Consider the following 16,750-nt stretch of genomic DNA (forward strand, 5'->3'; position numbering starts at 1 on the left):
AGTTTTTATTTTTTTTAACTTAAGCATTATTTAAAAATGTTTATTGAACATTTATAGAACTTTATTTTTAATTTGCATAATAATCTAAAAAAAGAAAACGATTAGTTACCACATTACTAAAAATGCAAAATATTGAATTAAAAAGCATAATCAAATTAATTACATATTAAAAAAAACTATTCTTAAAATAAAAACAAACTAACTAAGTAACTTCAACTATATTCATGAAAGCCTTAATTGCATTTACAATAGAAGTATAGTGGTAATTACAATATAGGCTAATGTTAAGTAAACATGCTATAAATAACAATAATACAATATAAACTAAAAATAAAGGTTTGTTTATTGTAAAAATCTAAAAAAAATTGCTAATTCCTTTTAGAGTGTTTTTGTAATTTAAATAAGCCACATCAATATAATTAAACAACCACCATTTTTGCATCACTTATATTCCTTTCTATTCCAGCACCCAATGTCCATTCATTTTTCCCAGGATTGAATTCTTCAATATAATTAACTAAGCGGACAGGGTTTAATGAATTATTGCAAACATCATATTTTTTTAAAATAAATCATAGAAAGTAACACAAATTAAACCTATGAAATTTACCAAAATAACATAAATTCAATGCAAATAAAACTTCAAAAGACTAAATTAAAAAAATTACAAAGTAGTTATAAACATTGGTAATAATTTTGATCTAAAATTATAAAATTATATAAAATCAAAAAACATCTATAAAATTATATACAAGTATCATGTTATATATTTTTAAGGTTATATTAGTTAAATAATCAATAAAAATAATTTAATATAATTTTAAATGCGTACTTGAAAAAAGTATTAAAATATTAAATTAACCATTATGACATCACAAATATTAATATTGGCATTAAACAACAACCATTGTTGCCCTATATATTCCCCTTTTTGTTTCAGCAATGATTGTCCATTTGTTGTTCATAGGATCAAATACTTCAATGGAATTAACTGAATTACCCCTAAATAATAAAACAATAAACCAGAGTTTAATAAATTATTACAAACTAAATATTTAGTTTAACTTACCCTTTACCCCAGCCCCCAACAACATAAATCTTGCCATCTACAACTGAGGCACAGTGACCCCATCGAGCCTTGTTCAGTGGTGTAACTTCTGACCATGTTTTAGTAGAAGTGTTGTATTTGATCACTAATGAAACAGCACCAATGCCTTCTTGACATCCACCTAGAAAAAATATGTTTAAAGTTTTTCAAATATTATTTTTATTTCTATTAAGTTTAATAATTGTTTCTGTTAAAAAATAAATTTTAAGTTAAAGACAATTACAAAAAAAATTTACTTTAAAAAAATTTGACTCACCAGTAACTAATATGTGATCATCTAAAACTACAGTTGCATGCAAAATTACATCATATTTCATTGGGGAAATAAGAGACCACTTTTGTTCATCAAAATCAAAATATTCTGATGAACTTAAACTTCTATTTTTATCGTTACATCCCCCGATTGCAAATAATTTACCTGAACATGAATATTTGGAGTCTTTACTGTTTTTATTGTTTAATTTGTTTACCGCACTGTTTTTTTAAATGTAAACCAAATTAATTAAAATTAAAAATCTAATTAAATCGTTTGACATCCTTTTATTGATCGTTAACATAAATTTTTGCAGTCGAAAAAACATTGAAATAATTTACATGAAATTTTCTACGTTTACCTTTTACAGCAAGCAATGCATGTTCTCTACGTGGAACAATCATGTCAGGAATATTTCCTCTTTTATTTGTCCTCACATCCAAGAATTCCCCATTTGATAAAGTAATATCATTTTTATCCCAGCCTCCAGTTGTGTAAATACAATCTAGAACAATAATTTACAAGATTAAAAATACTCTACAAAACCCTTAAAAAACTAAAAAATGTTTTAATTAAAAAGACCATTAATTAGTTTTTAAGTATATTTATTTTTTACCTTAAAATATTATATTTATTCTAACTAAATTGTCTGAATAAAATCTATAGCACTTTAAAACTAAATAAATTTTTAAAGTACAAGTTTAATTTCTTTTTCTTAAAAATGCAAAAGTTTATAAACCAACCATTTATGACAGCTGATGATGCATACAACCGAGCTTGTTTCATTTGAGGTTCAACTTTCCATTGTGGATCTACTTCACCTAACTTTAAACTCTCAACAGAGGATTTATCCCAACCTCCCATGACGAAAACTTGTTTGTTGACAACAGCAGATGTAGCTCCACACCTTTCTTCATTTAATTCCTTCAAATATATACCCTGTTACATTCTTCAAATTTATAAATAAGTTATTTATAACAAAAACAAATAAATATATTTAAAACTAACTTACTGGCATTGGGTTCCATTTTTTTGTAATGGTGTCAAACAAAATAGCTTCCTTTTTAAAATTAGATCCTCCCATAATAAGTAACTTTGTTGAAGCTACAAAATCTATATAATCAACCGAATATAAACATAAAATTTATGCCTATAGGATATATAAGATATATATATAAATTAAATTATATTAAAATTGAAGCAACAATTTGTCTAGTTTAAAATTAATTAAAAATATTTTTACTCTTTATATCAACAAAAAACTGTTATACAAAATTTGACACTGTCCATAGAACAAAGACAATTTTTAATTTCATTATTGCGCATAAATAAAGCTAAGTTAAACTTATTTTAATAATTACCAACCTTTAGCATTTTCTTTTGGCGAAACTAAATTAACCAAAGCAGAGATAAGTATTTGATTACACTCCAAAGATTTCATTATCAAATCCTACAAACAAGTTTGTACAAAACGTTTTTTTTATTTTTTGTAAAATAACTTTATCCTCAATGTGAAAGGTCGACTCCACGACACACATAGAGTACTGTCAGTTGCAATAAAATATTTATAACTAAACTGACCTCTTTCATAACAACTTGTTGTAGAAATTCTCTGTCAAATTTAAGAAGATCAAGAGATTGAAACAATTGGTTAACATGTTTCTGTCGTTCATTGCTGTCATGTTTTATCCAATTCATCATCGCATTGTAAATGACCTTTTCAGATGAAACCTGAAGTTGGTAAGTATTTGAATATTTAATATATAAAAGTTAATTTGTTAAGGTTACAACAGAACTTATTCACTTAAAAAAAATTAAAAAATATCTCTCGCCTTTTTTTCTTTTAATTTTAGAATAGAAAGCAAATCTTCAAAACAAAGTTTGATAAATTCTTGCTTTGATGCAACCTTTTCAAAATTCTCAGCAATCATTTTCTGGGCTCCTTGCTTTAAGTTTTCAAGGTTGTATCTTTGAGAATAAGCCAGCATGGTTAAACAATTCTCAACATCAACAATAGTTTGCAGAAATCTTCCACAAAACTTTCGAAGTTCTAAATATATAATACGTTGTAATTTCAAGGTTAAAACTATAATATTATCAATCTTACTGTTAATTTGTAGATAATCTGCTGCTTCCATAATCTCGAAGACATTTTCTTCAGTTATCAGGATTTTTGCAGTGTAGGCATAATCTAAAATAAGTTCCATAATTTCCGAGCTTATTCCTTGGATCTTTACAATGGGATTGTATTTCTCTCTCATCTGTAAAAACATGATTTCTTATAAAACTAATTTATTTTTGTGAAAATTACACTCTTTAAATATTTAACTCTTTAAATATTTTATCAGTATGACCACTGTTAAATTCTTGACTTCGAACCATTTTTAACAAATTAACAATAAAATAAAAAACTAAAATAAATAAATTTACAGTAATTGTATGTTTTAAATTTACAGTAATTGTATATTAACAATACACTAAATCATTAAAAATAAGTTGTTATTTTTGAGTCAAAAAAATTAAAATATAAGTAACAATGTAATTAAAACAACCCTAATAATATCACTGCTCTCATGTTGCAGCGCCCTTGAGTAAGACGCTAGAAACAGTATAAACTTCTGCTAAGCCAGCACTTAATCAGCAGCATAATTACCAGGCAATTATAATCTATAAAATTCCAAACTGCTAAAATCAACTCGAGACTGGGTTAGGGTAATATTTGTTACTTAATGTTTAGGTCGCGCATACAACTTTCCCACATCGAGGATAAAGATATATACAAAAATATATATATTTAAACTAAACAGTAAGTTTTAAAATATTACAAAAAATAGCCTGAAACTTAATAAAAAAACAAAGTGCCAGAATCTCATATTTACAAACTTTAAATACAAACTAACTTTTTATTGGAAAACAGTTCTTTTTAGTTTAACTTATAATCCAAATAACAAACAAAACAATTACAACTCAACTTTAACTACACACTTTCTCAAAAATATATATAAAAAACATATAAATAAACAAACATATTAGCAGTTAGCCCGTTTAAAAACTCTTTATATGAAAATTGCATAGTTTGTTACAAACTTATAAATATATAAATAATAATAAGTAAAAAGTTTAAATTAAGAATTTCGATTGCCAAAAAAATTATTTTGCTGACCTGCAAAATTCGGGAAATTATGAGTCGGGGAATCACCGATGAAAAAAGAATTTTTAAAAAATATATAGACATCATATATTTTAAATTAATTTTTTTGTTTATTTTTCTTTTTTATTCTTTGCTTACCTCTATAATTTAAATAATTTTAATAAATAAAAAAATTTTATTACATTTATTAATTTAACAACATAATTAAAATATAAATTTTTATTTTTTCTGTAAATTTTTTGAAGAGAAGTGTTTAAAAATTTAAGATTTTTTTTAAATCAACGTTTTTACTAATATCACACCAAAATACAACAACATGTCAATAGTGAGAATTAAACTTTAGGTATTTGGTTTCAAAAATATGTTTACTGTTTCACTGCCGTCAATCAAATGTCCCAAAAATATTTTTCAGAATATTTTTTTAAATGTTTAGAGTTTGATTCCATTAAGGTCCAATTTAAGATGCATTTAACTTAAAACAAAAACATAAGTGTGGTTGTTTCTTACTTAGGCAACGTCAAAGACTAATATAACACAAGTTTGCTGACTTAATTTGTTCTTGTATTTTAATTTTGTTTTCGTACATTAGATTTATCTTTCATTAAGTAATAATATACTTTAAATGATGTGTAAATACTTTTAAACATTTTTTTTTGAAAAGTTAATTTTTTAGATTTTATAATACTTTTTTTTAGTTTATAAAATTAAAATATAAGACTTTACTATAGCCTACATGTTTAGCCTACAAACTCATGTTTTAGGTTTTGGTTTTATTCTTTAAAATTATTTCTTAGGTTTCGTATTTCCCCCTGTGACTGACCCATACCAGTTTGTTGTCACTAACATGGGGACCTGTATGTTGGGTGACTTTTACCCACAAGAACCTGAACCCAAGGAGGAAATGACCCCAATGCTGACCAGATTAGCAAAAGTTTTTAAGAAAATGCCGTGGTACCGAAACTACGTTGAGCAGTTCTTGGATTCCTACTTCGGGAGGAGTAAAGTTTAGGTGGAGGTTGATTAAAATGATGTGGAAATACTTAACAGGTAAAAATTAAAAAAGCATAAATGTTATGTGACAAAAAATAATGACAAATTAATAAAGTTCAAATAATAATTTTAAAAAAAATGATTTTAAATGTTGAATAAAAATATTTCACCAAAAAAAGTGTAAATAAATAAATGATGTAAAACCAGTAGAAATGTGTTAAAGCATTTTTTTTTTTAAATTGAATCATAGAACTAATTTAATAAATCCGAAGTTGTGAACTTAACTAAAATGTTTAAATACTTTAACCAAGTTTTTATTTTTTTAACTTAGGCATTATTTAAAAATATTTATTGAACATTTATAAGACTTTATTTTTAGTTAATAATCTGAAAAAAAGAAAACGATTATGTTACCACATTACTAAAAATGCAATATATTGAAAAGCAAAATCAAATTAATTACATATTAAAAAAATTAATAAAACTAACTAAGTAACTGCGATTATATTCTTAAAATCCTTAATTGCAAATACAATAGTAGTGTAGTGGTAATTACAATATAGGCTAATGTTAATCTAATATGCTATAAATAACAATAATACAATATAAACTAAAAATTAAGTTTTGTTCATTGTGAAAATCTAAAAAAAATTGCGAATTCGTTTTAGAGTGTTTTTGTGATTTGAATAAACCACATCAATATAATCAAACAACTACCATTTTTGCATCACTTATATTCCTTTCTATTCCAGAACCCAATGTCCATTCATTTTTCCCAGGATTGAGTTTTTCAATATAATTAACTAAGCGGACAGGGTTTAATGAATTATTGCAAACATCATATTTTTTAAAAATAAAACTATGGAAAGAAACACAAATTAAACCTATGAAATTTACCAAAATAACATAAATTCAATGAAAAGTAGTTACAAACATTGGTAATAATTTTGAACCAAAATCACACGAATTTTATAAAATTATATAAAATCAAAAAACATCTATAAAATTATATACAGATATCATGTTATATATTTTTAAGGTTATATTAGTTAAATAATCAATAAAAGTAATTTAATATAATTTTATGAGTGCGTACTTGTTACGTGGTTAAAAAAGTATTAAAATAATAAATTAACCATTATGACATCACAAATATTCTGTTTGGTATTAAACAACAACCATTGTTGCCTGAAATATTTCTCTTTTTGTTTCAGCAATGATTGTCCACTTGTTGTTTGTGGGATCAAATACTTCAATGGAATTAACTGGACTCTTTAACCTAAATAATAAAACAATAAACCAGAGTTTAATAAATTTTAACAAAATAAATATTTAGTTTAACTTACTTATCCCACCCGCCCAGCACATAAATCTCGCCATCTACAACTGAGGCACAGTGACCATATCGAGCCTTGTTCAGTGGTGCAACTTCAAACCATGTATCAGTAATAATGTTGTATTTAATCACTGATGAAACTGGACCAATGACATCTTTCCATCCACCTAGAAAAAAATATGTTTAAAGTTTTTTAAATTTTAATTTGATTTGGATAAAAAAAATTCAACAAGTAATAATTTTATTTTTATTTCTACTAAATTTAATAATTGTCTGTGTTAAAAAATAAATTTTAAGTTAAAGACAATTACAAAAAAAATTTACTTTAAAAAAATTTGACTCACCAGTAACTAATATGTGGTCATTTAAAACTACAGCTGCATGCTTATTAATACCATATTTCATTGAAAAAATAAGAGACCACTTTTGTTTATCAAAATCAAAACATTCTGATAAATTCAATCTTTTATTTTTATCATTACATCCCCCAATTGCAAATAATTTACCTGAACATTAATATTTAGAGTCTTTACCGTTTTTATTGTATAATTTGTTTACCGCACCGTTTTTTTAAATCTAAACCAAATTAATTAAAATTAAATATTTAATTAAATCGTTTAACATCTTTTTATTGATCGTTAACATAAATTTTTGCAGTTGAAAGAACATTGAAATAATTTACATGAAATTTTGTATGTTTACCTTTTGCAGCAAGTAATTCATGTTCTCTACGTGGAACAATCATGTCAGGAATATTTCCTCTTTTATTTGTCTTCACATCCAAGAATTCCCCACTTGATAAAGTAAAATTATTCTTATCGATGCCTCCAGTTGTGTAAATACAATCTACAACAATAATTACTAAGATTTAAAATACTATACAAAACAAAACCTTACAAAACTAAAAGATGTTTTAATTTAAAAGACCATTAATTAGTTTTTAAGTATATTTATTTTTTTTTACCTTAAAATATAATATTTATTCTAGACTCAAAATATGTGAATAAAATCTATACCACTTTAAAACTAAATAAATTTCTAAAGTACAAAGTTAATTTATTTTTCTTGAAAGTGCAAAAGTTTATAAACTAACCATTTATGACAGCTGATGATGCAAACCACCGAGCTTGTTTCATTGGACTTTCAACTTTCCATTGTGGATCTACTTCATCTAACTTTAAACTCTCAACAGAATATTTCATCCACCCTCCCATTATGAAAACTTGTTTGTTGACAAGCAACAACTGTTAGCACAAGAAATTATAAAACATTTAGACTCTTCAATTAAAATACAATCCAATATATTTAAAACTAACATACTGGCATTGGAGTCCATTGTTGGGTAACAGTGTTAAACAAAATAGCCTCCTTTTTATAACTCTCCCCTCCCATAATAAGTAACTTTGCTGGATCTGCAATTTCAATGTTAAAATAATGTTATTTAAAAAAAATGAAAAAAAAATAAAACATTTAGGTAGAATAATTAAACGGTTTGGTTTACTTTTTAACTAAAACAAAATTTTTTTCTAGTTTATGGTACATATAATTAAAAATAAATCACAAATCTTATAAAGTTAGATTTAATATTTTTTATTCATCCACAAAAATATTTAACTAAAGTTTTATAAATAAATATTAGTTGACCTTTTTTTTCTGGTGGGGCAAAATTAACCAAAGCAAAAAGAAGTAAATGAGAACATTCCAAAGATTTCATTATCAAATCCTGCAAACAAGTTTGTACCAAGTGTTATTTTAATATTAACATTTCAAATCTTTTAATAAAATATTTTTAACTGAACTGACCTCTTTCATTACAACTTGTTGTAGAAATTCTCTGCTTAATTTAGGAAGATCAAGAGATTGAAACAATTGGTTAACATGTTTCTGTCGTTCATTGCTGTCATGTTTTATCCAATTCATCATCGCATTGTAAATCACCTTTTCAGATGAAACCTGAAGTTGTGCATATTATTAAGGATTTTAAATATAAAAATCAATTTGCTAGGTTTGTAACTCAACTTTGTTATCTAAAAAACTACTAAAAAATAATTTTCTTGCCTTTTTTTCTTTTAGTTTCAGAATAGAAATCAAATCCTCGAAACAAAGTTTGATAAATTCTTGCTTTGATGCAACCTTTTCAAAATTATCAGCAATCATTTTCTGGGCTCCTTGCTTTAAGTTTTCAAGGTTGCATCTTTGAGAATAAGCCAGCATGGTTAAACAATTCTCAACATCAACAATGGTTTGCAGAAATCCTCCACAAAACTTGCGAAGTTCTAAATATATAATACGTTGTAATTTTAAGGTAAAAACTATAATATTATCAATCTTACTGTTAATTTGTAGATAATCTGCTGCTTCCATAATCTCAAAGACATTGTCTTCAGTTATTAGGATTTTTGCAGTGTAGGCATAATCTAAAATAAGTTCCATAATTTCCGAGCTTATTCCTTGGATCTTTACAATGGGATTGTATTTCTCTCTCATCTGTAAAACCATAAATCAAGTTGACTAAACTCTTATATTTGCTTGAAAATTATTTATTATAAGGACACTATAATTTCTAATAAAACTATTTTGTAATAAAACACATTTAATTATCATGTTATATTAGTTAACTATCATTAGAAGTTTTTAGAATGTTTTATTTTACCTCAGTTGTAAACATTGTTCCAAAAAAAACACAGAAAAATCCAAGAATGTTTTTGTGAGCAGAATGCTCCTTCTTACCATCATTGATTATGACATCACAATAATCTTTGTCTTCATTTCTATCTCTGACATGAAAAACGGTAAATTATCTTTAAGCAACTTATTTTAAGGTATAAATATTTTATTACACATTATTGAATTTTACTTTAAATTAAAACTAGTTGTAGTTTACAAACCTGTTTAACTCTTCAAATATTTTATCAGTATGGCCACTGTTAAATTCTTGACTTCGAACCATTTTCAACAAATTTAAACAACATTAACAACAAACCTAAAATCTTAAAACAAAATTATGGTTAGTAAAACTACAGTGGTTAGAGATGCAAAAAAGAAATACATTAGATATTAAATTATGTTAATTAAAGAAAAAGATGACACATTTAATTTATAAAATAGTCCTAATTTAAAAACATAAATTCAATGCAAATAATATTTTAAAAGAATCAATTAGAAAAAAAAGAGATTATAACCATTGGTGGTCAATTTTAAACTAAAATTAAACAGTTATATAGAATTATACAAAATAAAAAAATTAATAAAATTATCTACAGATATCAGGTTAAATATTTTACAGGTTTTTAATAGTTTAAATAATCTATTAAAAAATTTTGAATAATTTTTAAATGCATAAATTTTAAATATTGTTTTAAAACAACCACAAAAATATTCTTAAAATGTACTTGTTATGTGGTTAAAAAAGTATTAAAATAATAAATTAACCATTATGACATCACAAATATAAATATTGGTATTAAACAACAACCATTGTTGCACCAAATATTTTCCTTTTTGTTTCCGCAATGATTGTCCACTTGTTGTTCGTGGGATCAAATACTTCAATGGAATTAACTGGATCACCCCTAAATAATAAAACAATAAACCAGAGTTTAATAAATTATTACAAACTAAATATTTAGTTTAACTTACCCATTCCAGCCCCCAACAACATAAATCTTGCCATCTACAACTGAGGCACAGTGATCATATCGAGCCTTGTTCATTGGAGCAACTTCTGACCATGTATCACTAATAATGTTGTATTTGATCACTGATGAAACTGAAAACAAGCCATCTCGACGTCCACCTAGAAAAAAAATGTTTAAAATTTTTCAAATTTTTATTTGATTTGGATAAAAAAAATTGAAAAAAGTAATAATTTTATTTTTATTTCTATTAAATTTAAAAATTGTTTTTGTTAAAAAATAAATTTTAAGTTAAAAACGATTACAAAAAAAATTTACTTTAAATTTGACTCACCAGTAACAAATATGTGATCATCTAAAATTACAGCTGCATGATCATCTACATTATAAATCGTTGGAGAAATAAGAGACCACTTTTGTTCATCAAAATCAAAACATTCTGATGAACTTAATTTTTTATCTTTACCATTCCATCCCCCGATTGCAAATAATTTACCTAAACATAAATATTTAGAGTCTTTACCGTTTTTATTGTAAAATTTGTTTACCGCACTGTTTTTTTTAAATCTAAATCAAATTAATTAAAATTGAATATTTAATTAAATCGTTTGACATCTTTTTATTGATCGTTAATCTAAATTTTTGCAGTCGAAAAAACATTGAAATAATTTACATGAAATTTGTATGTTTACCTTTTGCAGCAAGCAATGCATGGTCTTTATGTGGAACAATCATGTCAGGAATATTTCCTCTTTTATTTGTCCTCACGTCCAAGAATTCCCCACTTGATAAAGTAATATCATTTTTATCTTGGCCTCCAGTTGTGTAAATACAATCTAGAACAATAATTACTAAGATTTAAAATAACTCTACAAAACCTTACAAAACTAAAAGATGTTTTAATTAAAAAGACCATTATTTAGTTTTTAAGTATATTTATTATTTTTACCTTAAAATATAATATTTATTGTAGAGCCTAAATTGTGTTAATAAAATCTATCTATATTGGAGTCCATTGTTTGGTAACAGTGTTAAACAAAATAGCTTCCTTTTCATAACTATTCCCTCCCATAATAAGTAACTTTGCTGGATCTGCAATTTAAATGTTAAAAAAATGTTATTTAAGAAAAATGAAAAAAAAAATAAAACATTTAGGTAGAATAATTAAACGGTTTGGTTTACTTTTTAACTAAAACAAAATTTTTTTCTAGTTTATGGTACATATAATTAAAATTAAATCACAAATCTTATAAAGTTAGATTTAATATTTTTTATTCATCCACAAAAATATTTAACTAAAGTTTTATAAATAAATATTAGTTGACCTTTTTTTTCTGGTGGGGCAAAATTAACCAAAGCAAAAAGAAGTAAATGAGAACATTCCAAAGATTTTATTATCAAATCCTGCAAACAAGTTTGCACCAAGTGATATTTTAATATTAACATTTTAAATCTTTTAATAAAATATTTATAACTGAACTGACCTCTTTCATTACAACTTGTTGTAGAAATTCTCTGCTTAATTTAGGAAGATTAAGAGATTGAAACAATTGGTTAACATGTTTCTGTCGTTCATTGCTGTCATGTTTTATCCAATTTATCATCGCATTATAAATGACCTTCTCTGATGAAACCTGAAGTTGGTAGATTTATTTAAGATTCAAAACTTAAAAATTAATTTGCTAGGTTTGTAACTCAACTTTGTTATTTTAAAAACTACCAAAAAATATATTCCTTGCCTTTTTTTCTTTCAGTTTCAGAATAGAAAGCAAATCCTCGAAACAAAGTTTAATAAAATCTTGCTTTGATGCAACTTTTTCAAAATTCTCAGCAATCATTTTCTGGGCTCCTTGCTTTAAATTTTTAAGGTTGTATCTTTGAGAATAAGCCAGCATGGTTAAACAATTCTCAACATCGACAATAGTTTGCAGAAATTCTCCACAAAACTTGCGAAGTTCTAAATATAAAAGATGTTGTTATTTTAAGGTTAAAACTATAATAATAATAATAATCTTACTGTTAATTTGTAGATAATCTGCTGCTTCCATAATCTCAAAGACATTTTCTTCGGTTATCAGGATTTTTGCAGTGTAGGCATAATCTAAAATAAGTTCCATAATTTCCGAGCTTATTCCTTGGATCTTTACAATGGGATTGTATTTCTCTCTCATCTGTAAAAACATAAATCAAGTTGACTAAACTTATATATTTGCTTGAAACTTATTTATACTTTGTAAATAAAACACATTTGACTACTTTACTGTATAAACTTTTTGTCATTAAAAGTTTTAAAAATGTTTTATTTTACCTCAGTTGTAAACATTGTTCCAAAGAAAACACAGAAAAATCCAAGAATGTTTTTGTGAGCAGAATGTTCTTTCTTTCCATCATTGATTATGACATCACAATAATCTTTGTCTCCTTTTCTATCCCTGACATAAAAAACAACTCAACTTCTTTAAGAAACATATTATAAACAATTTTTTAAACAATAATACATACTACATTAATTAAAACTAATTTTCAATTAACAAACCTATTTAAATCTTCAAATATTTTATCAGTATGACCACTGTTAAATTGTTGACTTCGAACCATTTTCAACAAATTTAAACAACGTTAAAAACAAACCTAAAACCTTGAAACACAATTATTATGGGTAAAACTACAATGATTAGAATATGATTAATATTTAAATAAAAAAAGTAAAAACCTTGCACGCTTGAATTTATAAAAACAATAGATGTAAACTTAAAAACATAAAAATATCGTTTACCATAAGCAAAATGTACAATTAAACCAAAAGTCGTTTTTTAAAAAAACAAATGGTTTAAATTACTTACAATAAAAAATTAAATTTAAATCACTTAGAAAACAAAAACTTGAAGCTAACCTTTTTTACTATTACCTACAAACTAAATTCAAAATAAAGTTTTTAATTTTTTCAAAAACATTAAAAAATTGATATTAAAAGCATTTTTTTTAAATCAAAAAGCAAATAAACTGATTAAAACTTTAAAAAAGTGCTTTAATCAAACAACTTTTAACAAAAATAAGTGATTTAAAAAAAACAATAATTAACAAGCTACGACATCAAAAACAAAACCATGAATATTAAACAACAACCACTGTAGCTCGGTAAATTTTTCTTTTTGTTTTAGAAACAATTTTCCACTTTTTTACAGGATCAAATACTTCAATGGAATTTACCGTATCACACCTAAATAATAAAACAATAAACATAAGTTAAATAAACTGTAGTAATAAACTTTTAACTTACTTCTTATTTCTGCCCCCCACAACACAAATCTTGCCATTTACAACTGAGGCACAGTGACCATATCGAGTCTCGTTCATGGGAGCAACCCATGACCAAGAATCAGTCAAAATATTATACATAATCACCGATGAAACTACACCAATGACAAACTGGTTTCCACCTTAATAAAACAATTTTTCTATAAAAAATTTTGATTTTATTTATATGTATACATTTGATGTAAAGTTTTAAACTACAAAACACTTAAATAAAAAACCATGTTTTTTATATTAAATTTATAGTTGTAAATGTTCAGAAATTTTTTTTTTGCTAATTAAATTTTTAAATTTAAACCTACCAGTAACATATATGTAATCATTCAACACAACAGCAGAATGGCTATGTACACCCCATTTCATCGGAGAAATAAGAGACCATTTTCGTTCATGAAAATCAAAACACTCTGAAGAGCTTAAAATTTCATCCTTTTTATTTATTCCTCCAATTGCATATAATTTATCTAAATAAAATAAACTTAATCTTTTACTTATATTGCTTAAATTAAAGCATTAAAAAATTAAAAGGGTAGAATGAAAAACAAACAAATACAACATTACAAAGTTGTACATTTGTTTACCTTTTGCAGCAAGTAGTACATGTTGATATCGTGGAACAATCATGTCAGGAATATTTCCTCTTTCATGTGTCCTTAAAATTAAAAATTCTCCACTTGATAAAGTTAAATTCTTTTCATCTTGGCCTCCAGTTGTGTAAATACAATCTAGAATAATTGAAATCTTTTAAAGCAAAGTTTAAATTCTGCACTTAGTCACACTACACACTTTAAATGATGTAAAAAGCATACTGTTAAATACTATATATAGTAACTTAACCATTTAAAACAGCTGAGGATGCATTCCATCGAGCTTGATTCATCGGATGTTCAACTTTCCATAGTGGATCTACTTCATCTATCCTTATACTCTCAACCGAAGATTTATCATCCCCTCCCATGATAAAAACTTGTTTTTTAAAAGCACATGATGAAGCGCCCCATCTTTCTTCAATTAAAGTCTGCAAATAGTTAACATAACTTAATGTATTTCAGGTTACAGAAAAAATGTAATTTATTAAGCATAAAATTAACCCAGCAAAGCATACTAAAAAAGATACCATAATGAACTAAATAGTTGAATATTAATCTTTTTTAAACTTAAATACCCTTTTATTTGTTAGAAAAAGGCAAATTTAAAAAAAATTGTTAGAAAAAGGCAAATTTAAAAAAAATAAATAAATAAAAAAGAAATTTAAAACCAACATACTGGCATTTGAGTCCATTTTTTCGTAACAGAGTCAAACAAAACAACACCTTTCTTATTATCCAGTCCTCCCATTATAATTAACTTTGTTGGAATTACAACTACAACATTATTTAATATCTATTTAAACTAGAAAATAAAACAGCAACAATTTTTTACTTCACATTGGTACCTATTTTAAAATAAATCTAATTGAATTAAAAAATTATTTAAAAAACCTATATGTATACATAGATAACCTATAAGTATTAAAACAATAAAGCCTTTCTAGAAAAGCATTTAACAGAATTTACCTCTATCTTCTGGTGGTACAAAATTTACCAAAGTAGATAAAAGTAGTTGATTACATTCCAAAGATTCCATTATTAAATCCTACAAACTAGTATTTATCAATTAAATATATATATTTTAATATTAACATAAGTTATTTTAATATTAACATAAATTCTTTTCACATAAGCATGTTAAAATAAATTATAAATCAGTTACATTAACAAATTTTAAATCTTTGTATGCACTTATTTTACATTTTTTTTTTTTCGCACTTTTTATTTGTCGAGTAAACAGGCTCATAAAATAACCTTGCAATAAAGTATTTATGACTGAACTGACCTCTTCCATTACAACTTGTTGTAGAAATTCTCTTTTAAATTTAAGAAGATCAAGAGATTGAAACAATTGGTTAACATGTTACTGTCGTTCATTGCTGTCATGTTTTATCCAATTCATCATCGCATTGTAAACTATCTGCTCAGATGAAACCTGAAAATATTCAAGTTTTTAGGGATAAAAAAAGAAAACTTTAAACTATGTTAATATAAATTTAGAATATATTATTTAGTTACCCTTTTTTCTTTCAGTTTTAAAATGAAAAGCAAATCCTCTAAACAAAGTTTTAAAAATTCTTGATTGGACGTAAGTTTTTCGAAATTTTCAGATATCAAATTTTGGGTTAAATGCTTTAAATTTTCAAGGTTGTATCTTTGAGTGTAAGCCAGCATGGTTAAACAATTCTCAACATCAAGAATGGTCTGCAGAAATCCTCCACAAAACTTGCGAAGTTCTAAAAATATAATACGTTGTAATTTTAAGGTTAAAACTATAAAAATATCAATCTTACTGTTAATCTGTAGATAATCTGCTGCTTCCATAATCTCAAAGACATTTTCTTCAGTTATCAAGATTTTTGCAGTGTAGGCATAATCTAAAATAAGTTCCATAATTTCCGAGCTTATTCCTTGGATCTTTACAATGGGATTGTATTTCTCTCTCATCTGTAAAATCATGAATCAAGTTGGCTAAACCAATATATTTGCTTAAAAATAATTTTTTATAAAGCCACTATGCTTTCTAATAAAACTATTTTGTAATTAAACGCAAATGTTGTAATATACCTCAGTTGTAAACATTGTTCCAAAGAAAACACAGAAAAATCCAAGAATGTTTTTGTGAGCACAATGCTCCTTCTTTCCATCATTGATTATGACATCACAATAAACTTTTTCTTCTTTTCTATCCCTGACATAAAAAAACAATAAATTATTTTTAACCAACTTATTTTTCGGTTTTGATTGTTTTTTTTAACAATTTTACATTCTACATTGATTAAAACTAGTTGTAGTTAACAAACCTGTTTAACTTTTCAAATATTTTATCAGTATGACCACTGTTAAATTCTTGACTTCGAACCATTTTTAAA

At 25.2% G+C, this 16,750-nt stretch overlaps 5 protein-coding genes across 6 annotated transcripts; all 5 read right to left on the reverse strand.

The window, feature by feature from the left end:
• Positions 1 to 113: 113 nt before the first annotated feature.
• On the reverse strand, positions 114 to 4,431 carry LOC145743637 (kelch-like protein 12). Of its 2 annotated transcripts, XM_082561648.1 has the most exons (11): positions 3,914 to 4,431; positions 3,469 to 3,622; positions 3,194 to 3,411; positions 2,943 to 3,092; positions 2,727 to 2,811; positions 2,374 to 2,474; positions 2,105 to 2,300; positions 1,723 to 1,866; positions 1,365 to 1,526; positions 1,070 to 1,229; positions 114 to 1,002 (listed from the first exon to the last, which is right to left on the reverse strand). In XM_082561648.1, the coding sequence occupies exons 2-11, from the start codon at positions 3,620 to 3,622 to the stop codon at positions 894 to 896; spliced, it is 1,479 nt and encodes a 492-aa protein (XP_082417774.1). In that variant the 5' UTR covers positions 3,914 to 4,431; the 3' UTR covers positions 114 to 893. The 2 variants fall into 2 exon arrangements, with proteins under 2 accessions (XP_082417774.1, XP_082417773.1); XM_082561647.1 differs by having other exon boundaries at positions 3,469 to 4,431.
• A 1,468-nt stretch (positions 4,432 to 5,899) lies between these two features.
• LOC145742654 (uncharacterized) lies at positions 5,900 to 13,200 on the reverse strand. The gene is made up of 19 exons (XM_082560430.1): positions 13,010 to 13,200; positions 12,782 to 12,905; positions 12,491 to 12,644; positions 12,213 to 12,430; positions 11,958 to 12,107; positions 11,799 to 11,877; positions 11,511 to 11,565; positions 9,727 to 9,777; positions 9,492 to 9,615; positions 9,172 to 9,325; positions 8,897 to 9,114; positions 8,642 to 8,791; positions 8,483 to 8,561; positions 8,159 to 8,250; positions 7,932 to 8,082; positions 7,541 to 7,684; positions 7,183 to 7,344; positions 6,849 to 7,005; positions 5,900 to 6,781 (listed from the first exon to the last, which is right to left on the reverse strand). Exons 1-19 carry the CDS (start codon positions 13,069 to 13,071, stop codon positions 6,670 to 6,672), a joined length of 2,436 nt encoding a protein of 811 aa, XP_082416556.1. The 5' UTR covers positions 13,072 to 13,200; the 3' UTR covers positions 5,900 to 6,669.
• LOC145743642 (uncharacterized) lies at positions 9,798 to 11,561 on the reverse strand. Its single transcript, XM_082561653.1, has 5 exons — positions 11,423 to 11,561; positions 11,166 to 11,309; positions 10,808 to 10,969; positions 10,478 to 10,634; positions 9,798 to 10,410 (listed from the first exon to the last, which is right to left on the reverse strand). The coding sequence occupies exons 2-5, from the start codon at positions 11,206 to 11,208 to the stop codon at positions 10,302 to 10,304; spliced, it is 471 nt and encodes a 156-aa protein (XP_082417779.1). The 5' UTR covers positions 11,209 to 11,309; positions 11,423 to 11,561; the 3' UTR covers positions 9,798 to 10,301.
• A 309-nt stretch (positions 13,201 to 13,509) lies between the features above and the next one.
• LOC145743639 (uncharacterized) lies at positions 13,510 to 15,786 on the reverse strand. Its single transcript, XM_082561650.1, has 8 exons — positions 15,664 to 15,786; positions 15,345 to 15,423; positions 15,055 to 15,152; positions 14,626 to 14,806; positions 14,370 to 14,513; positions 14,091 to 14,252; positions 13,754 to 13,913; positions 13,510 to 13,693 (listed from the first exon to the last, which is right to left on the reverse strand). The coding sequence occupies exons 1-8, from the start codon at positions 15,670 to 15,672 to the stop codon at positions 13,588 to 13,590; spliced, it is 939 nt and encodes a 312-aa protein (XP_082417776.1). The 5' UTR covers positions 15,673 to 15,786; the 3' UTR covers positions 13,510 to 13,587.
• On the reverse strand, positions 15,742 to 16,743 carry LOC145742655 (kelch-like protein 12). Its single transcript, XM_082560431.1, has 5 exons — positions 16,682 to 16,743; positions 16,446 to 16,569; positions 16,172 to 16,325; positions 16,071 to 16,114; positions 15,742 to 15,813 (listed from the first exon to the last, which is right to left on the reverse strand). Exons 1-5 carry the CDS (start codon positions 16,741 to 16,743, stop codon positions 15,742 to 15,744), a joined length of 456 nt encoding a protein of 151 aa, XP_082416557.1.
• Positions 16,744 to 16,750: the final 7 nt, after the last annotated feature.

The sequence above is a fragment of the Corella eumyota genome, chromosome 2 (assembly GCF_963082875.1).
Source record: "Corella eumyota chromosome 2, kaCorEumy4.1, whole genome shotgun sequence".
NCBI classification, from domain to species: domain Eukaryota; kingdom Metazoa; phylum Chordata; class Ascidiacea; order Phlebobranchia; family Corellidae; genus Corella; species Corella eumyota.